Source organism: Megascapheus bottae, chromosome 15 (genome assembly GCF_031878675.1).
Source record: "Megascapheus bottae isolate mThoBot1 chromosome 15, mThoBot2.hap1, whole genome shotgun sequence".
In the NCBI taxonomy this organism is placed as follows: Eukaryota; Metazoa; Chordata; class Mammalia; order Rodentia; family Geomyidae; genus Megascapheus; species Megascapheus bottae.
In genome coordinates this window covers 7,827,635-7,850,668 of record NC_143523.1, presented here as the reverse complement: position 1 = coordinate 7,850,668, position 23,034 = coordinate 7,827,635, and the positions used below count along the sequence as shown (strand labels likewise).

Here is a 23,034-nt window from a genome sequence, read left to right as displayed (position 1 = left end):
CAAATGGAAATGAACCATGACAAGCTTTAAGACTTAAAACAGCGACACAGTTGCCTATTACTGCCGTTTCTCTATCACCACCCTTCTCTCCCCAACACCTCTTGAAAAGCAATGGCTAGTGAGTCTTCTCCCTTCAATGTTTTCTTCTGGTTCTTTTTACCTATTCTACATACATAGGGGCATCAAGAACATAATTATTTTATTTTATTTTGCCATTCCTGGGGCTTAAACTCAGGGCTGAAGTGCTGTCCCCTGAGCTTCTTTGTACTACCACTTGAGCCACCATACCACTTCTTTTTCTTTTTTTTTTTCCCCCTGAGTAGTTTATGGGAGGTAAGAATCTCACAGACTTTCTTGCCTGGGCTGGTTTCAAACTACCATCCTCAGATCTCAGCATTCTGAGTAGCTAGGATTACAGGTATGAGCCACCAGCACCCACTTGCCAGGCTACAAGCCATCTTCTGCCCACAACAAGACAAGGATTCCCTAAACCCCATCCCCAGCCAAACCATCGGTTCTTATTCTGAGACCTTACAAAGGGGCGTGCATGGAAGCATTTTCCAGCTACTCACCATCCTGAGTGCAGGCTCCCAGAAGATTGATGATATTTTTGTGCTTTCCAATCATCTTCATCATCTCCATCTCTGACACCAGATCAGAAAGATCTTTTTCTGTGGCATCATCTACAAATGTGAATTAGATGAATTGTGAATCTACTGGCTTCCCCCTCTTCATGAGCTGTCATTATCTGCCAAACTCTTGGTTCAAACTGTGTGACATTAAATTTTAGGGCCAACAAAGACTTCCCAACCATGTCGTTCATTTCATAGCTGAGAAAGCAAAGGGCCAAGGGCTGAGGAGTATCTTGTTTGGTATCAAAAGTCAGGACTAGACGCAGCGGTCTGATGGAAGGCCCGTGATTCTACTCTGCTCAGAGGTCCCAGCCTCCACCATTCTCGAAGGGACCTTGGAAAATCATCAGATTCCATGGTGCTTAGAAAAACTCCATGGACAGGAGCAAAGGGAACACTGTCTGAATATTTCAGTTAACTAGACTTTCTCCAGGGTAAGAGTTGCTAACCAAACTCTTTGCTTGCTCAAAGACAGGATTAGGAGGTCCACCAGGACTGCATAGGTAAGTGTGTGTGTGTGTGTGTGTGTGTGTGTGTGTGTGTGTGTGTGTGTGTGTGTGTGTGTGTGTACAGATGGATTGGGAATGGGGCGTGTCTACTGGCTTTTCAACAAGCGCTCCAATTATCATTCTCAAAAAGTGGTCCAGAGGGGGTCGGGGGAGGGAAAAGGGAGAATAACATGGGAAGGGGTAACAATGTTCAAGAAGAAATGTACTCACTCACTACCTTACAAATGTAACTGTAATGCCACTATATTCCACCCTAACAATAAAATAAAATTAAAAAAAAAAAAAGTGGTCCAGCCCTTGGTCCTGCAGCTTCAGGCAAGGATGACCCAGGTTCTGCTCAGGTGAGCTCAGCGGTGAGCTTTAAGTGAGGCAAGGCTGTTCCCTTCAGGCACCTCCCTTCAAGCTAATTCTATTTTTTTTTTTGCCAGTCCTGGGCTTGAGCTCAGGGCCTGAGCACTGTCCTTGGACTTTCTCAAGGCTAGAGCTCTACCACGTGAGCCTCAGCACCACTTTCGGCTTTTTTCTATGTATGTGGTACCGAGGAATCAAACCCGGGTCTTCATGCATGCTAGGCAAGCACTTTAACCACTAGGCCAAACTCCAGGCCTCAAGCTAATTCTTAAGGAAAGAAACAGGGCATGGATGGAAACCATGTTGCAAAAGCTTCTTAGCTTCACAAAGGAAGAACAGTACAAGGACAATGATATTGAGGGGAGGGGTGGACACAGGGCTCCGGGGCTCCCCCTTTCTCCAGGCTCTTAGCCATGTTCTGGGCTAACCGGCTTGGACATCTTGAAGGGGATGATAGCCAACTCTGGCTTAAAAAGAGATATAATTAGCCAGGGGCCAGGGGCTCACACCTGTAATCTTAGCTACGAAGCTAAGATCTGAGGATCATGATCTGAAGCCAGCCCAGGCAGATTTTATGAGAGGCTTACCTCCAATTAACTGCCAAACAAAAACAAAAACAAAAACAAAAAACCAACCCCACCCACCAAAAACAAAAACAAATGAGCAAAAAAAAAAAAAAAAAATTAAAGTGGAGCTGTGGCTCAAGAGGTAGAGGTAGATCACGAGGCAAACAGAGAGTGTCCAGACCCTGAGTTCAAGCTCCAGGATTGGCACAAAGAAAAGAAGCGATGAAGCAAGGAAGAAAGAATTAGACTTCCCTTTCTGCAACTTCACTGTGGACTCTGGGTTCCATTAGCCAGGTCAGAAATCCTGCCTTACAAATGCAAAGCCTGGTCCTTTCCAGGGTTACTCAGGTGCCAGAGGAGGAGCCTGGCTGGTGCCTCCATCGTGGTGCACAAATGCCTGCTCCTCTCTGGCATCAAACCCCAATCCAGATTCCTATGGCAGTCTCACGTGGACATAGAATCTTTTCTAATCTGCTACTTCCTGTCAGGGAGAGATGTATGTGTCCCAGCGAACCCAGACATCTTTCCCAGGGAAAGAAAGGGCCCCACTCCCAAGGACAGACCTCTTTCCTGGGAAGCTTAGGAAAACCCAGGTTTAAGATGTCCTACGACCAGTCTTGCAAGGTGACGCTTCCTCTAACTCGGCTTTTGAATACTGCTGAGAGCAAGTAAATGGTGAAAAGTTCTTTTAAGTACTAGGACACAGGCATGAAACAGGATGGACGGATCACACAGAAACATTCAGAGTCCCACAAACACAGCTAGACATTTATATCTTGGGGTCATTGCTAAATGTCCCTGAGGCTCTGTACCAGCCTCAGTACTACTAGTCCATTTATGGCTCTATGTGACTCGCCCAAGCCAGCATTCCTGCTCCAATAGCATACATCTGTAATCCTACTTACTCCGAGGACTGAGACCCAGAAGACAGGAGTTCAAAAGCTAGCCAGGGCAGAAAATACCTCCAGACTTTATCTCCAATTAATCAGCAAAACAATGGACAGAAGGCATGGCTCAAGTGGTGGAACACCAGCCATGAGCAAAAAAGTTAAGGGGAAGTGAGAGGCCCAAGCCCTGATATTGGCACAAAATGAAAGAGAAAGAAATAAAAGAAAGACAGAAAGAAAGAAAGGGAAAAGAGAAGAAAAGAAGGAAGGAAGGAAGGGAGGAAGGAGGGGGAAAAGAAAGAAAACTAACAATATTTTTAAAGCAGCATTTAGCTCGTTCTCTAAATGCTGATTTCTTTTTATTTGCATGTGAAAGTTTGAATTCAGAATCTAACCCATCAACCCCCAACATAAAAATCGGTCAATTTAAAGCAACTGGATACTCCCTAAGCCAATAAAAATATAAAGGGGGAGGGGAGGTGAAAAACCACAACCACTCAAAGAAATCAAAGACTAGCCCATTCTAAAGCGTTACCTCCCGTTAATAAAACTAGCCTTTCTTTCTCTAAGTACAAAGTGAACGCCACAAGCTCAAGATAAATGGTCTGTTTAAGATGCTGATTTATCCTGAAAATGTCTGAACCTTTAGGTCAGCTATGTGCTCTCTGACCCGGCCAGGGCTCTGTTCACATGGCACAAAAGGGATATTCTTGATAAGACCATTCCTCCTCCCCCCCCCCCCCAGCCCAGGCCCATCCCTGCCCACACTCACCTTTCAACATCTTCACAGCCACAGTGACGGCCTCCTTGGGCTTGTCCTTGTCAATTCCCACGGCTTCAGCCATGACCACTTGCCCAAAGCAACCTTCCCCCAGGGGCTTGCCCAGTGTCAGCCTAAGTGTATAAACAGAGGATTAGCAGGTAGCATCTGGTGAAGAGGCACAGTGTGGGGAAATTCTAGAAGGAAATACAAAAATCTTCCCTGTGGCTTGCGAAAGCCTGGTGTACTTATCATATGGAGCTAATGAGACGTGGGGCACACATACGCGGCGTGTTTTCTTTGTGATGTGTTTGAGAGAATGTCAATGACTGGCAGAACACCTACTTAGGGGCATGTTTGTAATTTTGATTTATTGTCTTTGTGGAAGCTATCTGTGCTGGCGAGGTAGCCAGCCCCCCTAAGTACCCCCAATAAGGAGCTTTTGATCGGAAGCCAATTAGGTAATTTAGAACGTCTAAAGGAAAAAATGTTAAAGGCTGCTCTTATTTGTGTGTGTGCATGTGTGTGTCCCTGTAAAATGACAGCTTTAAGACCCCTATTATTCAAATACCAGTGGATTTTATGGTTACCTTCCTTGCCAAGTCACAGGACATGAATCTTAACTATATTTTAGGGAATCTCAAATTTTTGACTAAAGGGGAAAGAAAATTCTAGAAAATGGGTAAAAGTTTTTTTTTTTTCTTTTTGGTCTTAAGTATAGAAATTCTTATGACCACTTAAAATTAACAATGAAAATAACCCAAAGTTCTCATCACAAATTACATTTTTTTTCAAGCTCAAAAGTTCTATGAACGTCATAGGAACTATCCTTGGGTGTGCCAAAAACCAAAAGAATTAAGTCTTTGGAATACTTATAAATGTGGATTATTAAGTTAAGCATAACACAGCAAAGTCCTGAGGTCCCATTAGTAAACATTACTTACAGTAAGTACACGATAGTTTGGGGGTGGGGAAACCAACAAAAACCCAGAGGGCAGTGTGTGCTATGTTGAGGTCACTGACCTCTTTCTATCCAGAACTAAAATTAAATTTCACATGTTGGCAGAAAAATAAACATTTGCATTGGAAAAATGGCTAATTTATGTCTTAGTGCCCCTGCTAGCACAAGCATAACAATCCTCTCTTTGTATAGCTCCGGCCTCCGATCTAATAAACTGCTGCTAAATAGCCTTCATTCATTGGAAATCTGCTCCGCCTCCATTTGTGCTAAACACTGTTTGGAAATGCATAGCGCTCAGATTTTCCATACTGGGGTACCCTGGGTGGGAGCTGGCTGAGCTGCCACGTACAGACTCCACTGTTGACTGCAGAGCTGCAGGTGGCAAAAAAGCAAGCCTGACCTGAAGGTTGAGTTCTTAACATAGAATCACAGCCCACCAGTTCAGTGTTATATACTGAGCACTATGTTTTTGACCCAACTAGGATTAGTGGCGTTCTGGAGAATCATTCCTTTCCCTCCAAGTAGAGAAACCTCTGTGTTTTCTCTGGTGCCTCTCCAGTAAATGATAAATAAAACAGGCCTTGAATGAATGAGGGAAGGACCACAAGACGCACACGTGAATGAATGAATGGTCCTTTCACTAGGGTACACAAATAAACATGAAATCACTTCCACTCACACTAAATGCTGCCTAACAATTATTCCATTCTAGTTTATATTTACGTTAGTATCTCTAAATTGACTGTTGAGTAACAGAATACACTTCTGACATCAAGTGTGTTAACCAATATCAGCTACCTTCCCTTCCAACGAGAGTTCCTCTGAGCCAATCTCTGGGAAAGCTTATCTTTGTGTTGCCAAATCTATGTATGTATATATGGACAAGAAGCATATGTCACACATGTCTCCAGCATAATCTCGGGAGATACTGCAAATGTCAAGACTATATGCTTATTGCAGCTTATCTGATACAGTCAGTGTTTCCACTTTCCATGACTCCAGTCCCACAAGAAGGACCCCAAGTGAGCTGCCAGCTCTGCACAAACACTACTTCTGAATGTGGGTGGGGTGAGTTAATATCTGCTTAGCCAATGGGAGCCAGTAGTTCTATGGCTCTCAGCCATGCACAACCATCTTTCTAAGATTCACAGTCCAGAGGTCCCAGGTTCCTAAGTTTGAACAGAAATGAAAGAGATGCTCACAGCCAAGAACTGTGCTCAGTCTTGAGCAGTGGTACAATGGCCTACATTTCACAGGAATAGAATTCACAGAATCAAGCCAAATGCGGGTGGCTCATGCCTATAATCCTAGCTACTCAGGAGGCTGAGAATTAAGGTTTGAAGCCAGGTTGGGCAGGAAAGTCTTTTGTCTCTTATCTCCAATTAACCAGCAAAAAACTGAAAATGGGACTTTGGCTCAAGTGGTAGAATGCACGATTTGAGCTAAAAAAATTCAAGGATAGTGTGCAGGCCCTGAGTTCAAGCCCCAGGAGAGAAACAAACAAAAAAAAAATTAGAGAACTGAGTAGGTCACCCAAGCTTGCCCAGTCAATGTTTAAAGTTAGTCCAACAGAGCCCAAAACGCACGGACTTGTGCAGACCAGACAATAGATACACAAATCTCAGCAATGCTTGGATAGCCAGCTACCATGTTTGGAGAACATTCAACCTAATATTACATTCATAACCATTAAGAATAGCCAAACTGGGTAAAGTTCCTGTAGGCAATTTATGTTTTATATTTGATTTCTCCAAAGGCATAAACTACAAGACTACAGAGTTGGAATGTCAGCTCTGTTTTAGAGGCTGGACAATCCTACTTTTATTCCATTTGACTAGATTTGAATTGCCTAGAAATTTAATAAATCAAATGATAACCAGATGCCATCTAGTTTGGACACCAGCCAGAATTCTGTAGTTCTACTTAAAAAGCAAAACAAACAAACAAACAAACAAAAAAACCAACCCTCTTTCTTTTCCGGAGTAGTTGGTTATTTAGTAATACAGTCTCATGCCTGTTGAGACTTGTCAGAGCAAGACCTTTGCAGTTAAAGGTCACACAAAGAAAATGTCAATCCAGTACTTCCATTTATACCTAAGTTCAGGGCTATGTGAGGCAGAAGAATGAGTACTCACTTATCTCGGGGGAACTCCCATTTCGGGTCCTCTGGCAGTTCATACTCAGAGACCCCTGCCAGCATTGGGGTATCTGCTGTGGAGGACAGGCGTGTAGTTATCCTCACTAGTGGGGTGTTGGAGTTCATGGAGGAGCTAGACTCGGCCGAAACCTGGATACAAAATACAAAACCACAGATGTAATTGTGGCTCAAGCTGTGAGGACTGGAAGCCAGCCAGGGCCCAGCCAAAATATCAAGTCTAGTAAAGGAAAGGGGTGAGAGGACCAGATGAAGTCACGGACCAAAATGAAAACCACTGGATTCCAAGTTCTATGCTCTGCCACCCACACAGCACTCAATTTCACCCAAATTATATGGTCTGACAATCAGGTTGTCAAACAAAAATTGTAATGGAAGTCAGACCAAAGTATGTCTTCTTTTCATGCTAATTCTTTAGGAGAGCCACCCAAAGGTGTGTGGAAAGACCATGATGGCTTCAATACAGTCCTCTACCAGCACCCGCATCTACTCTGGAGCCTCGATAACCAAGCTCTTTTCAGACCAGCACCACTCCAATCCTGGATTAATGCCGAGGCTCAGGAAAGTCCATACACCCATTTAAGATTTCTACATTGCTTCTGTCTCTGGCAATGCAAACCCAAATACCCCAGCAAGCCAGGTACCAGTGGATCACATCTGTAATCCTGGCTACTCAGGAGACTGAGATCTGAGGATCGTTGTTAGAGACTCTCATCTCCACCAAAAAGCTGGAAAAGTAAAGCTGTGGCTCAAGCAGTAGCCTTAGAGCGTAAGGCTTCAGGCAGTACTCAAGCCCTGAGTTCAAGCCCCAGGACTGGTAAGAAAACAGAACAAACAAAAATATTCAGCAAAGAGCCTTAGGATATGAATAGGAAGAGCATTCTAGTAGCACCACATCCCTTTATTCAACACAACCAAAGGAAGTGGGGGCCATTCTGCCTCTCCCCCATACTTCCTGGAAACTTGTTGATGGCCAGGCTGTTCGGTGGAAATGGGCTGTAGCTTCAGACATCAGTGCCCTGGACATGTGAGAGAAAAACACCGAGGGCAAGGAAAACAAGCCCTTCTTCAAAATCATCAGGTGAGCTGGGACTTGCTCATTTATCTTGATTCCCAGTAGTCTGTGTCTGCTTTCTGTGAAGGAAAGTCATACAGCCAAAGGCCACTTCTGTGTGTGTCTACGCAGCCTTGGTGGGACCGTGGGCAGCTAAAATACTGCTCTGCTTTAAGCCAGGAACAAGACTTTGACCCAACATGAGGTTAAGCATGAACCATCCAAGCAGTTCATCAGCAAGGGATGACAGTCACCCCAGATGCGTAGACAACATGCTCCAATCAAGCTGGTCAGTCCAGGGAAACACCTTGTTGGGATGGGTCCCGTCCTGCCCCAGCCTCATCCCACTGGGCAAGACCTGATGAACACCTCTACGAATTCAAATGACCCTTCATGCAGGCCGGAAAGGTAAGATGCCCAAGACTGAGCTATGGGGAAAATGAGGAATGGGAAATTGTTTTCGGTATTCAAATTAAGAGGTCATTTAGATAGGAAATTTCTATGCTCTTTAAAAAGGTATGTGCAGATATTTCTGAGCCTCTTGAGTGATCTTTTGGCAAGGGGAAGCTATTTCTAAATTTTGCTAAGCAGGTGGTATGAGAAAGGCTTATTTACTGTGGCATAAATTAGATATTAAAAAAATAAGCCAAGAAATCAAACAAGTTGATAATTTTATACTTGAGCGCCCCACAGCTAAATGTATGGGCTGCAAAAGCAAACGGCACTCATGCTGGTGGTTCACACCTGAAATCCATGCCTACAAGGCAGGCCCCAAAGGGCCCAGGTCCAGTGAATTCTGTACACATGACACTCTTCTGGGCATAGCCCGGCCCCTTACCACTGGACCCCAGAGCTTCCCGACCACACTGCAAGGGGGAAGACTGGAAGGGGGAAAGGTTAGGAAATACCAGAGGCCACAGTGCTGGGTGACATGAGTGTCCAGAGGGCAGGCACAGACCAGTGCGCCACATTCCAGAGCTCCACCTGAGAATCAAATCACCAATCTCCTCAGGGAGGCTCAGCAGACAGGATGTGGGCAAAACAGCAGAGTCCTCAAGGCCCCATCTCAAAAGTAACAAAAAAAAGCCAGACAAAAGGCACAGCTCAAGAGGCTGAACATCAGCAGAACAAATGTGAATCCCTCAATTCAAATCGAGTTTTTTTTTGGGGGGGGATAAAGGAAGGAAGAGAGGGAGTGAGGGAGAGTGGATGGGCAATCAGGCAAGGTTTCAGAATGGATATATAAAGTCTAAGCAGAGGCTGGAAGTTTGGCCTGGAGGTAGAGTGCTTGCCTAGCATGCACAAAGACCCAGGTTCCATTCCTTGGTACCACATACATGGAAAAAAGCTGGAAGTGGTGCTGTGGCTCAAGTGGTAGAGCTCTAGCCTTGAGGAAAAAAAGTCCAAGGACAGTGCTCGGGCCCTGAATTCAAGCTCCACAAATGGCAAAAAAAAAAAAAAAAAGACTAAGCAGAGATCACTTTTAGGGAAAGAGATTAAAGGTTGGGGAGAGGGTAGAAAATAGGTCGTATTCCAGACCTTTCTCGACCAGTCCATTTTATCATCATAGATGTACATTTATGTTTAAGAAGCACTCTTTTCTTACTTATATTTATTTATGCTGGTACTAGGGCTTGAACACTGTCCCTTAGCTTTGTTCAAAGCTGATGCTCTACCATTTGAGCCACTGCTCCACTGTGGCTTTTTGATGGTTCACTGAAGATAAAGAATCTGACTGGGCTGGCTTAGATCCAAACTGCAATCTTCTGAGTAGCTAGGATTACAGGTGAGAGCCACTAGCACCCAGACAAAGTCTGGATGATGAATATGGCTTAGGGACTACTTAGGCACATTCATTCAATCTGATATTAACTGCCCGTGACGAACCACTGACCCAACGGGAATGTCCACTCCCAAACCACAGCAGCCATTCAGACACCAAACACGTTTCCACAAGGTTCTAACGTGAATGCTCTCAGAAAGGAAAACAAGTAGGCAAACAAAAACTAAACACGGAAAACTTTTCCTCTTTGCTTTTGTCTTTACTCTGACAATATAAAGCCATGTTTATTTGTAATTTTGTTCACCTGAAGTGCGGAGATTTAAACTGAATATACAAATCTGTAACACAGCTTTGTAAAACAAAACTGTGGGGAAGCCAGGTGCTGTTGGCTCACGCCTGTAATCCTAGCTACTAATCAAAAGACTGAGATCTGACGATTCTGGTTCAAAGTCGGCCCAGTCAAAGAAAACCATGAGACTCTGAAGAACCAGCAAAAAGCTGGGTTTTGGCTCAAGTGTTAGAACCTCATCCTTAGAGTAGAAAACCAAGGGGGAGCATGAAGCTTTGAGTTCACATTCCAGAGTGCAAGCACACACGTGTACACACACACACACACACACACACAACAAAACAAATGACAGAGGGGGAAAAAGAGTTAAAAACTGGCCTAAGTCTAAGAAAGTATGGAATGCAATTGCTCTGTCACTGAGCTGTATCTTAATTTTACCTCTGTACATTTTTACCATGCTTTTAAAACTCCCTCTGGGACCATAAAATCTGCCTGGCTTTCTCTTGGCTCCCATTTCCTCTGAAAGGGTCTTGTTCTGAGGCCCTGGCTACAGCAGGCAGTGTCCCTGGGCATCAGGCATCTTTTGCCAATCCTGCCCCCACTGTCCACTTTGGGAGTTCTTCCTCCATATCACTCAATTCTCACTTCTCCTTTCCTTTTTCATAAAATCGTCATTTCTCTTATCAAAGAGTCACCCATTTCAAACCCAGAAAGGTCAGTTCTGGAGCGGCCTTTCCAACTAATTTTAAAACACCCTATTGTTAGTGGGACAAAAGTTACTTATTAAGAAATGCTAGCGATCTATCTACTATACTGTTTTCCACCCAAATCTTGGGGCTTATACTCAGGGTCTGAGCACTGTCCTTGGACTTTCTCAAGGTTAGCGCTCTACCACTTGAGCCACAGCACCACTTCTAACTTTTTTCCATGTATGTGGTACCGAGGAATTGAACCTGGGTCTTTGTGCATGCTAGGCAAGCACTCTGCCACTAGGCCAAACTCCTGGCTGTCAAGTGTTTTATGTTTTTTAAATCTTTTCGCAGTCTCCAATTCAGCTTCCTTATTCTCTGGAATCTCTTTACCACGTGTCATAAATCAAACTTTTAACTAAATATGTTTTTTGTCTATTTCCACAGTACCTATGGGAGATTAAATAAGGAAGGGGTTTTCTTTCTGTCTTTCCTTTCTAAACAGTCACCAAGAAATAGTGTCATCTTTTTATATGAGATTAAAGTTGACACGAAGCGAGGGGGGGGTAAGGGGGGGACTGGGAGGGAGCAGAACGATGCGGAAGCAAAGATGCTGTGGGGTAGGGGCAGCCCCTTCTGGTGTTTATTCCTGAGGATGAATGAACCCCATGCTCGTGACGGAAGCACTACCTGCCAGAGAACAGCCATCCATTCTTGCAAGCTACGGCCCCATCTTTTGCTCCAGCCCAGGGCACGCATGCGCCCCACACAGGCTTTGCCCTCCACTCACCTGTGGCCAGATGAAGCTTCAAGGGGCTTCTAAGGGTGGATTTTTCTTTTTTCCCCTCCAGAATAGAATATAACTCATTAGTCCAGGTGGCTAATCAGACAGCGAGTGTTTCCCTTCATAAGCTTCTGCCTCCCAGGCAGACAGCAATGACACTCCAGTCTCAGAGACGTGGTTAGCCTCTTTCAGAGGCTGGGGACTGTCCAGGGGAGGGGACGGAGGGCAAGGTGGCCATGGGAAAGCAGATTGCAGCTAGGCTGTCCACGACCACTCTGACCACTCAAATGTCCTCTGGCTCCTCACGCTGCTGGGCTGAGCTCAATACAGAGAAGACTCCAAGTTCATGGATTACGCTGCGAGGGAGGGAGCGAGTCAAAGCTTCCCTTTGGGAAGCTGGGCGTATTTAAAAGCCATAAATATAGGGTCCAGTCAGGTCTTCCTTTGTCCCTCTCTAGGTCCACCGGAACATAATTGACCTTAAACTTATCATTACGAGATGCCCTGGATTTCTTCTGGGTTTCCCTCTACCTAGCTGGGGTGTGGGGGGGGAATAAAAGGTGAGGAGAGAGCACCTGCAGCATGAGGTGAGCTGGGGTGGGAGCCAGGCAGGAGGCCAATTTGTCTGGACAGAACCAAGCAACAGAATCTCTATGCTGCCCTGTGGGAGTTTCAGGCTCTAATTCCTGTACCTTCCTACTGGTGTCCCCTGTGCCACACTGCACCCATGCCCACCTCTTTGGAAATCACAAAAAGTGAAGGCCTCCCTTCAGTGAGTGTGCGCAGACAACTTCTGATATGCATGATGGGCTTGTCTAGCAGGCTTAAAATAAGAACCCCCTGGCAGGGTATGCAGTGGTGTATACCTGTAGTCCCAGATACCCAGGAGGTAGAGATAGGAGGATCACAGGCTGAGACCCTATCAGGAAAACAAACTGAAAGCAAAAGACCTGGGGGTGTGACTCAAAGTGGTAGAGCACTTGTCTCAGGATCAGGGGGTCACTGAATTCAGTCCCCAGTTCCAAAGGGAGAGAGGGGAAGAGTCTGGCTGGTTTAGAAAAGTACACCCTGTCTGGACTAGCTCTTGTTGGTCATATTGAACACACTGAGTGCCCTGGGAGAAGCAGAAAGTAAGCAGGTGGCCCCCCCAGGAGGAGATGTCATGGGCTAGGAGCCTGCAAGCTACCCAAAAGTTACTTCTCCTCCAAGACTCAAAGTGCACACAAAGCCTCCTGGCCCACCTAGTTACTGGAAAAGAATCACAAGGAACAAAAACTAAATAAAACAACCTAAGCTGAAACGGTTGTGTGACACAGTAAGGTCAAGACAGAATAGTAAACTTCAGGAAGGAAAACTATGAACCAAAAGCCCAGCAGTGACGGCGGACTGAGTGAGGGGAGGGAGGGCTATGTGCATGGGTGCTGGGAGAGGAGATGCACGCCAGGGCCAGGCCCGCTCTCCACCACCACCAGCAGGGGCTTGGGTGAAGCCGGATGACAAGGAGCCTCGTTGGGAAGGGCCGGGAGCGAGGGTTCTCCAGACATCTGATGACAGGCTCACCTGTCAGGTAAAGGCATGCTTGGCATCCTGTGGTATTCACTCTGTCATCACCCTATCTGCTGGCCTTTGTGGGCTTTTCCCTCCAGCCACAATGCAATGGGCCTTTTATCCAGACACTGATAGCATCTTCTCCACAGACCAGTAGCTGGCCCCTACTGACATATGAAGAAGAGGCGGGGCATGTGCAGGGTTGTGTTCTTCCAACCCATTAATCTCCCAGCTATCTATTTTTCCCAGGGGAACTGCTATTTGCTCACTTTTCTCTGCTTCTTTTATACTCTTTGACCCTGCTTAAAAACACACTTCAAATAAAGGCTTGCACTAGTCCTGTGCTGGCAGCTCACACAGAAGGCTGAAATCTGAGGACTGTGGTTCAAAGCCTGCGCAGGCAGTAAAGTCCAGGACACTCTTATCTCAATTAACTAAGCCGGAAGTGGAGCCGTGGCTTAAGTGGTAGAGCTCTACCCTTGGGGGGTGCGGTGGGGGGTAGGAAAGCTCAAGGGATAGACAGTCTATACCCAGAGTTCAAGCCCCAGGAACCCCACCCCCCGCAACATACAAAATTAAAGGCTTACACTAACCTTAGGGCCAATGCCCAACGGCAACAGGCCATGTCTCCTACCTGGCTTAGAATAAGCAAAGAACAATGAATCAAAGAAAGGAAGAAGAAACTGAGGAAGGAATCCTAATTTTCCCTTTGATTACAAAGGGAGTAGGAGAAAAGCAACCAACTTCCAGCGAGTTGAGCAAGGAAGAAACACCACTTGGCCAGAGAGAAGGGAAACCACAATGACTACAGTTACATCCAAGAGACTTTCAAAGCACTGGTCTCTTTTATACAAGGCAAAAAGAAGAGCAGTGCAATAGCTACTCCCAAAATGACTCAATAATGATAGGACATTGGGCCTAGCTGGACTAAATTACCAGTTTCCTTCTTTTGTTCCAATTAGAGAAAGGCATAATATAGATAGGAATATGATTCCCTTTTTAATTTTCAACTCTCCAGGCCAGATTCCCACCACAGAAGAAGCTGGAAGCTTGGCCAGAGGTAACAGGTCAGGAGGGAGGGACACATGGGGAAGGATGGCCAGAGGGCCCGAAGCCACAACATCATCAGGCCTGTTTAGGGTCTAAGAGTATTGGTCTCTCCCAGAAACGGTCAGGCAGCTAGCTCTTCCCCCGTCATTTGCTTTTCTGGCCTCACAAATGACAAGGGTAGCACTCAATGTAACAAGAGCACTCTTGGTGGCAAGAGTAATCTCCATCCCCATCTCCCCCAAGTCTTGGTCCAATTTGGTCATTTGCCTGAGCTTCACACACATTCCAGATTCTATCCTCAGCTTCACTGGAAAAAGTCCTGCTGGAAGCATGGCTCCCGGGAAGCTAACAAGGACCCATTCAGTCTGTACTGTGGGGCCGAGTGGAGAAGAGCCAGATCCATGCCAAATCCACTGCTGTCCACATCCTTCCTAGTGCCTGGTCCAGGAAGGGCCCATACAAAGAACTTCTGACAACCACCTGGGGACTGGATGCCCAGGCACATTCCCGGCCCGGCCAAGACTGCTGAATTGGAAATTCTGGGAGTGAAGAAAGGGGTGACATTGTCCAAAAAGAAATGTATTCGTTACCTGACTTACAAACCATAATCCTTCTGTATATCACCTTTATAATAACAATAATTTTTTTTTAAAAAAAGAAGAAGTTGGTCACCAGTGGCTCAGGCATGTGATCCTAGCTATACAGGAGGCTGCGATCTGAGGATCAAGGTTCAAAGCCGGGCCAGGCAGAAAAGTCCATGAGACTCTTCTATCTAATGCATCACAGAAAAAGCCAGAAGTAGCACTGTGGCTCAAGTGGTAGAGTGTTAGCCTTGAGCAAAGGAAGCTCAGGGACCTTACTAGACCCAAAGGTCAAGCCCCAGGTCACTCTCCCCACCCCCCACTCCTCTAGTCCTCCTACTGGGATTGAGACCATTGATGAATGAATTTTCGTGTATGTATTCATATTCAAATTCTACTAATACAGAGACTGAAACAGAAGAGCCAATTCGTTGGCTCTGTTCAAAACAATAACTTCATTGAAACCACTTTCAAATACTTTGAGGTATACTGTGTATTCTCATGTGCCTTCTTCACCTTTCGTGAAGATGGGGAAAAGTAATGCATTTTCTCTGTTGTTCACCTCTGCCAGGCTTTGGTCATGGCCCATAGGAGGCTCTATCTTGTCCCATTTCATTAAAGAAATAAACCAATTAGAGGGTACAAACATGCCAAGTAGCCACCAAAGACCAAGCCCAAGGCTTAAAGCAATCCTCTGTCAGTTCCATACAAAAATAAGCCCACCACTGGGCACTGGTAACTCACTCCTATATTCCTAGGCTGAGATCTAAGGATCACAGTTCAAAGCCAGCTTAGGAAGGGAAGTCTATGGACCTCTTATCTCCAATTGACCACCAGAAAACCACATGGCTACACCTTTCACCTACTGACATTAAGCTACATACACATGAGATGTACGTGCATTGATAGTAACGTATGCAAGTGGTGCATATGAAGCCATTTTAAGAATCAGAGGGATTCGGTCAAAGCCCTGTTTAGAAAGAAATCATGGACCTATTTAAAATAAACAGTAATTCAGATAAAAACCTATAGACCATAGGTTTCTGATCCTGATTTAAAATAATAACTCAGCTGGGCACCAATGACTCACATCTGTAATCCTAGCTACTCAGGAGGCTGAGATCTAAGGAAACTGGTTTCAAGCCAGCATGGGCAGGAAAGTCTGTGAGACTCTTTTGTCCAATTAACCAGAAAAAAGCTAGACATGGCTCAAGTGGTAGAATGCTAGCCTTGAGGGGATAAAGCCAAGTGAGAACATGAAGCCCTGAGTTCAAGCCCCAAAAAAACAACAACAAAAAAGAACCCAAGCAAAATGAAACAAAGTCAAAGAGCTCTTTCTTTTCTATTCATGGCATAGCCCCTATCCACATCCATTTTCTTAAAATGCCTATGCTTTGAAGAGACCATCGTACGTGAGTTCTGTCAAGCTCACACACAGTGCCCCCCCCGCTCCCGTCCTACTGATGAGTTCTCTGCTGGTCACACCACTGTCTTTTATTGCCTTTAGAACTGGACTCCCTTCCATCCCAAGGGAGACACTACAAGCTGATTGTACAAGCTCTGAAAACGAGCCGGATGCCACGGAGTGGGCATGCTGGAACCCGTCATGCCGAGAGTTATCTGTCATCAAAGCAGAGGGAGAGCTCAAGAGCTGGCTGGGTGGTGGGGAGGAGTAAACGTCTTTGAACTCTTTATCTACTTTCTGTTACCTGTCTCCGCAGGGGGATGCGCTTGGTCAGCTTGTGCACGGCTGGCTGGCTGCTGAAGTCCGGCTTCTTGGTCGTGGTCTTCATTCGGCACAGGATGACGGTCACCACCATGCAGGCGATTAAGAAGACCCCTATGCAGTAAATGGCTATCTCCAGGTAATCTGGGGAAGCTGTAATCTCTTTTTCTCTTACGGGAGCTAGATTGCGGGTTACAGGGAGGAACAGATAAGCAAGCCACAGAGTTAGCACGTTGGACTGATGCATCCTAGGTAAAATACAGGCATCAAAAAGTGGCAGTGAGCATTCCGAAGGCAAGACGGGATTCTGGTAACCCAGTGCTAAGGAGGGATGGGGCTGGGGAGACATGGGCTTCTTCCTATGCCTCCCTCAGGGTAAGGCAGACAACTAAGGGCTCCTCACTGGACTGCCAGGGCCTGGCTAGTCAAGGTCTCCAGGCTTGGTGTGTGGCCGATACCAAGTTACAAAGGGAGGCTACAAAGCCACATTCCCTTAGACCTGAGGACCACTAGCCATAGCCACACCACTTCCATGATGGCCCCTGAGTGCAAACCAAACTGAACATTGTCCCAGAGGCACACGCCACTCTTGTTTCCAAGGAGACGGTACAAAAAGTGCCTCAGCCTCATGGTGGCTGACGTTTTCCACAATGAGGAATCCCAGAGGCTCCTGGTCAAAGCTTGGTGAAGCTTCTTAGTATAGTTTACAAAGCCACAAAATCAAACGAAATGATCCATTTCCTATAAAGTTTCAATTGATTATGATATAAAATCATTACAACTGGGATGCATAAAGTCTGAATAGTTCTTAGCAACCATTTCAAATTTTTCTGTTATGCTGCTCTATATAATTTTTCTCTTAAGATAGCATATAAATGGCTTTGTATGTGTGTGTATATATATATACATACACAATATACATATGTATAATTGATCATCTTCTTAAATCAATATCCAAACATGTCAATAATGACTTAATTATAAGCAGTGTATTTCCAAACAGTAGTGCTCAGTAACAGCATTTTGTTAATGGCTACTAACTACTGTCAGGCACATTCGTTAGCAAGTGCCGTTAAGCAATGGCAGAATATAATACTGCATATCAAGCAAGCTCAACATGAGAGACATCTCTTTTGACAGCAAATATTCACAACCAAAGGGGGGGGGAATGAATGCAATGGAATTACTGGAAGCTTATACATTTTAATCAGGAAAATATCAGCACATTCGAATGCAAGCTAGTCAAAACTCTCAGCTGCGTAGCACAAAATGGAATGATTGACTTATTCTTACTACTAGATATCAAACAAGCATGCAGGTAAGCACTACAGGCTGAAAAGAAGCATTCATCCCAGGCATTCCTAAAGGAAATGGCGAAGAGGCAATGCATCAGAGAGGACAGTGTTTGTCAGGAAAGTTGGATTAAGAGTTAGAGAAGTCAGTTAAAGACATACAGGCCATTGTTGGGCAACAGCGCTGCCCTGATGTTCACTTCCCCCTGACGCAGAAAGAACATCAAGACCAACATGGCCCAGGCATGCTCTGCAACAGAGGCAAATTTGAAGCCCACACTAGTGCAACATGCAACAAGCCACCAATTCCCAAGGAGGCAACACACTGCTTCTGCTCACCTACAATTCAGGGGTGCTTCCCCCAGGGCCCCTCAATACACATCTAGCTTTGCTTTTTTTTTAAACCAAGATATAAGCAATGCTAAGATTTTATTAGCCAAATAGCATGTGCAATGGAAAAAAATTACTTTGCATTTTACAAAGTAATTTCAACTACTTTCTTCTGGGGGAATGGAGGTAGGGATGGACTTGATGACCCTCTGGGTTTTCAAGGTACATGTTTTACTTGATCCCACGTGTAATCATGGGGATCTCTTTACAAACGAATTCCCAAGGCAACTCTCCCCCCCCCGGGGGGGGGGATCATTTTGAATCTTTGGAAATGCTTTATGCATTGGTCCAAGGGGTCATTTTTGAGCACAGAAGCTGTGTTACTTTTATAGCAATCAACCAAAGAAAGGGAAAAACACAAAACCCACAGAAAGAAAGAACAGTATATACCTGGCAGAACTGTCAACCATGCAGAGTGAAAGGATATCCCAATAGAGTTACCCGCCAAGCACGTATACTCCCCAGCATCCTCAAAAGTTACATTCCGAATATAGAGAACCTCAATCTCTTTGTCCGTGGTGTTAACACCGGCGGCCTAGAAAACAAAGGAAGCAAGAACACAGCTAGACGACATAGGAATGATTGTGGAAGGGGCCTTGGAACCATGAGGCCTCGCACCAGCGGCTCCGGGGGTGCTGGCCGCCAGGAGATTCCGACTGCAGCCCATCCACAAAGCCCACAACCGAGAGATTCTGAGCAACACCGGCCAGCTCACCTCCACAGGCCCGTCACCACACCGGCTTCACCACCTAGACATGCATGCAATCAGACACATGGAAAAAGCACCCACACAGCTCCGTTCTGTCCTCTGCTCTGATTTGGATAGAGGTTTTTCCAAATAAATAGAGTGCCCAAATGGGCTAATTTGGGGTTCTGGTCCTGTGGGCTGCAGACTCCCAGTTTCACAAAGGGATGGCTCTATCTAACTTGTGTGAGGGAATAACGCACTCTAGACCCACTCAGGGCAGATGCCTCCTCTTGTCTCTCTGGCTCTGTGAGAACCAGGAAGGCTGGTTGTCTTGGTTGACCAGGCTCGGCCACTTTTACTTTGGCCAAAACCATTGTGTCTTATAAGAGTGTTGAAAGCAGATGGCCGAAAGCGTGCGCTTGAAAACAATTTTTAAAATCTCTTTTGTAATATGAACATTGGAATATGAGTCATGACAAACTAAGAAAATCAACCCATGTACCTTCTTTAAGAGCATCCAGCAGTACATTTCTTAGAAAAGAGGAATGGTCCTTGAATTTGGCATAGGATCAAGTCATGGAAACAAAGGAATGACATTTCACTGGACAAATTCTATCATGCCTGTAATTGTGGTGAAGCAGATACGAATCCTGCTGACAGTTCAAATGCTACAAATTCCATAGGAATGCAGGTCTAAGTTTCAAATGATGCTAGCATACAACTATCCTGGGAAATGTGCAGCCCAAACAAGACAAACTAGAAGGAGCGACTTAAAAACTGGGTGGAGGTGGAAGGTAATCTGTATACGAAATTGGAGCAGGCACTTTGAACGTTGTGGGCATTTTTCCATGGCTGCTGGCATCATACCAGCTGCACCACCAAAGAAAGATCATTATCAATGTACCAAGGCCACAAGAATTATCCTAGAAGCTGCCTGAAGCCTCCCAAAGCACCAAGTCTTTTCAGCTTCTATATCCAGTTTTCTTTAAAAACAAAAACAAAAACCAAGACCAAAAAAAATAAAAATAAAAAAATAAAACACCAAAAACGTTGTTACCTTGCTGTTTGGGCAGGACAGTGAGCCAGGCAGACTGGTTGGCCTGCCCTATATAATTGGAGACCTTACATATATACTCCCCAGCGTCCGCCTCAGTCACATTGAACAGAGCCAGCACTTCTGCATTGGAATTATTTATCCCCGAGTGCTAAAATAGACATAGGAGAACGATATAATGGCCAACCTGGAAGACTCAGTGCCATCTGTGGTCCCACCACCAACACACCACAAGAAAACAACCTCCGTTATGTTCTAAGGAGCTGTGGATTGAGGAAGAATACACTAAAACCCAGTGCTGAACAATGGAAGGAACCTTGTGGAGAAGGAGGGAGAAGGGTGGGCAATGGCTGGTGAGTGGGTGAGTGGCTCCTCAAGCTGGTCCTCATCTTTCCCCAGATTCTTAGATTCTGGGATTGCTGGCTAAAGAGATCCTTCATTAGTAAGATGCTCTGCAGTAGCTATCTGCAGTTCTATGGAACTTGGTTTGGGTGGTCATGGGCCTGAAAACTCAGGGCCTGGGCACTGTCCTTGAGCTTTTCACTCAAGGCTAGTACTCTACCATCCTCGGCCACAGTGCCACCGCTAGTTCTCGGGTAGTTAATTGGAGATAAGAGTCTCATAGACTGGGGTTTGGCTTCAAATCATGATCTTCAGATCTCGTTCTCCTGAGTAGCTAGGTTCATAGGTATGAGCCAGTGGCAGCCATGCCACCCAGAGCTGGATACTGTCCCTGAGCTTTTTTTTGTTGTTGTTACTACCACTTGAGCCACCACAATTGCACTTGTGGCTTTTTGGTAGCCCCTGCTGAGGCTGCCCTCAAATTATGATCCTTGGAGTTTAGCCTCCTCTGAGTAACTGGGAGTGTACGTATGAGCTACTGGTGCCTTCTTTTCAAGAGCACCTCTGCGAGCGACTCAACACAGGAGACGAGGCAGGTGTTGTGGGAAGAATTCACAATACACACTCAGCTGGTTGGTGCACGCTCTCCTGAAGAGTAAGCTGGAACTAAAAAACTAGGAAGGCAAAAGCCAAGAAGAGGGGGGTTTGCAAAACAAAACAAAATGAAACAAAACCCAAGAAATGTACGTAGGAAGAAAATGTCTTGGTTCAACATTTCACAGGTATAGAAACACTCATACGTGGACTATCTAAATAATATGTGAATGGACTATAAAGGACTCATTTTTTTTTAATCCACTTGTTTCTAAAAGAGGCCTAGGTACTGAACATTGGCCCTAACACCCTATTAATAGAAAACATCAGATTAAGAACTCCCCAGGCTCTTTCCATGTACTCCATCCCCTTTATTCAGCACAACTCTCTGTAGGGGAGCCAGGATCATGATCCCATCTTTATAGATTTCAGCTAAGCCTAAATATCTCATCTAATATCTCAGAGATGATAACTGAACTATTCTGACTCTATATTTAGTTGTCTTCCCCCATCCTTCAGAAATGTTATTACCAACCTCGACACTCTGCCAATTACTTCCTTTACTGTACTGTTCAGTCTAACTGACAACCTTCTCTCAAATTCAACAAGAAATCAAAGAAACGGCAGACCCACAAAGAAAGCCTCACTTGTGGGCCTCTTATTAGGATTCAGAAAGGCCTTACCTTCAGAACCTTGAGGTACGGAAGCCCGTCTGGCCCATATTTACTGCCGTTCTTTTCAACGTGCTTGATCCACTGGATGTGGGGTTGGGCATCGCTGTAAACTTTGCAGACAAACTCCACGTCCCCTCCGACCACTGTGGAAGCATTCGCAGGCAGCCCGGCTTGGAGGATGGGCCGGTGTGGCGATCGCTCTGAGGACGAGAGGGAAGAGAAAACATGAGTGGACATGGGAAGCAGAAAAACCAATAAATACGTTATGTTGTCCAAAAGGCTGCCAGGAAACTGGAGCCAAAAAGACTGCTGGCTCACTTCTTTAGGATAATGGAGGAGGTAGGGGAGGGAGCACAATAAAAAGGACTTCAAAGCAGATCTCTGGAGTACAACCCTTGTTTTTCTAAAAAGATACTTATTTAGAAAAATCTAGAAAAGAATTTATTATACTCCAACATCTTGCTTTTTTCCCCCTTTTTTGTGTCAGTCCCAGGGTTCAAACGTAAGGTTTAGGTGCTGTCTCTGAGCTTTTTTGCTCAAGGCTCTGCTCTACCATTTGAGCCACAGCTTCACTTCCGGCTTTTTTGGTGATTAACTGGAACTGAGCATCTCACGGACTTTTCTGCTTAGGCTGGCTTCTACCATGATCCTCAGACCCCGGCTCCTTAGTAATTAGGATGCAGATGGGAGCTAAAAGCACCTGACTTGAACTAATTTCCTAAGCTGGATCCCATATATGCACAATATTGCTCAACATATTAGATGCCCTGAAAAGTTGTGCATCTCTTGCTTTAAAAAACTGAACTAGAAGACCAGACTCTAGTAGCTCATGCCTGCAATCCTATTCAGGAGGCTGAGATTGGAGGATCACGATTTACAGCCTGCCCATAGAGGAAAGTCTATGAGATCCCTCTCTCCAATTAACCACCAAACCTAGAAGTGAAGCTGTGGCTCAAAGGATAGAAGACTATCGGCCTTAAGTGAAAAAGCTAAGGGGCATGTGTTAGCCCTGAATTCAAGCTCCAACACCCCTAAAAACAGTAGATTTCATTGTAAGTGTTCTTACAGCATGAAATAAACAAGGAAACAATAAGAATTAGGTAACAGATCAGACTACTGGGTTGTGACCTGTTTACCAAAGCACTATAATTACAAACTTACTAGAACCTTCCTAGGAAGCATACCTGCCCAAAGCCACATCAAACCCAATCCTTGGTCCATTCACAAATAGAACACCCACCCTGCACATACCAGGTCCCCTGTGGGTGTGACTCTCCCCATTTGAAAAATAATTAAAAGAAGACCCCAACCACCTCACCACACCACAGCTGTATCCATGTTTTACCTCTGCATCCCCATGCCTGGGCTAGAAACAGCTAGTCAGAACGACGGCTAGCTAAGCCTCTCTACATTTGGAACTTTCAGTTGGTGGAATCTGTTGAACAAGAGCCAGACCATGTGCAAATTGACTTTGCTGCTGGCCCATTAAACACTTCTTAACAGGCAAGAAGATTCACCTTGTGGTTCCTCTTTATACATTTCATTCAGGAATCTCATATCACTTCCTAGACATGTACTTTTCTATATTATAAAGAGATTTCAGAGTCCCAAAGGAGTTATATATCTGCTCCCCAAATCTCCTGTATAAGCTGAGAAAAGAACCCAGAAGTTAAGG

The 23,034-nt window shown here is 45.2% G+C and overlaps 1 protein-coding gene across 6 annotated transcripts in view; it reads right to left on the bottom strand.

Annotated features, from left to right (window-relative positions):
* Fgfr2 (fibroblast growth factor receptor 2) overlaps positions 1-23,034 on the bottom strand; it is a 102,169-nt gene that overhangs the window by 18,159 nt on the left and 60,976 nt on the right. For 4 of the 6 annotated variants that reach the window (XM_090345726.1, XM_090345728.1, XM_090345729.1 and 1 more), the window contains 6 exons: positions 21,369-21,559; positions 18,398-18,542; positions 16,309-16,505; positions 6,802-6,953; positions 3,718-3,839; positions 573-683 (listed from right to left, as the gene is read on the bottom strand). In XM_090345726.1, the coding sequence (XP_090201852.1) occupies positions 573-683; positions 3,718-3,839; positions 6,802-6,953; positions 16,309-16,505; positions 18,398-18,542; positions 21,369-21,559 (918 nt within the window). Of the gene's footprint in view, positions 1-572; positions 684-3,717; positions 3,840-6,801; positions 6,954-16,308; positions 16,506-18,397; positions 18,543-19,752; positions 19,901-21,368; positions 21,560-23,034 lie in introns of all 6 variants that reach the window. The other 2 variants (XM_090345725.1, XM_090345727.1) reach the window with 1 other exon arrangement.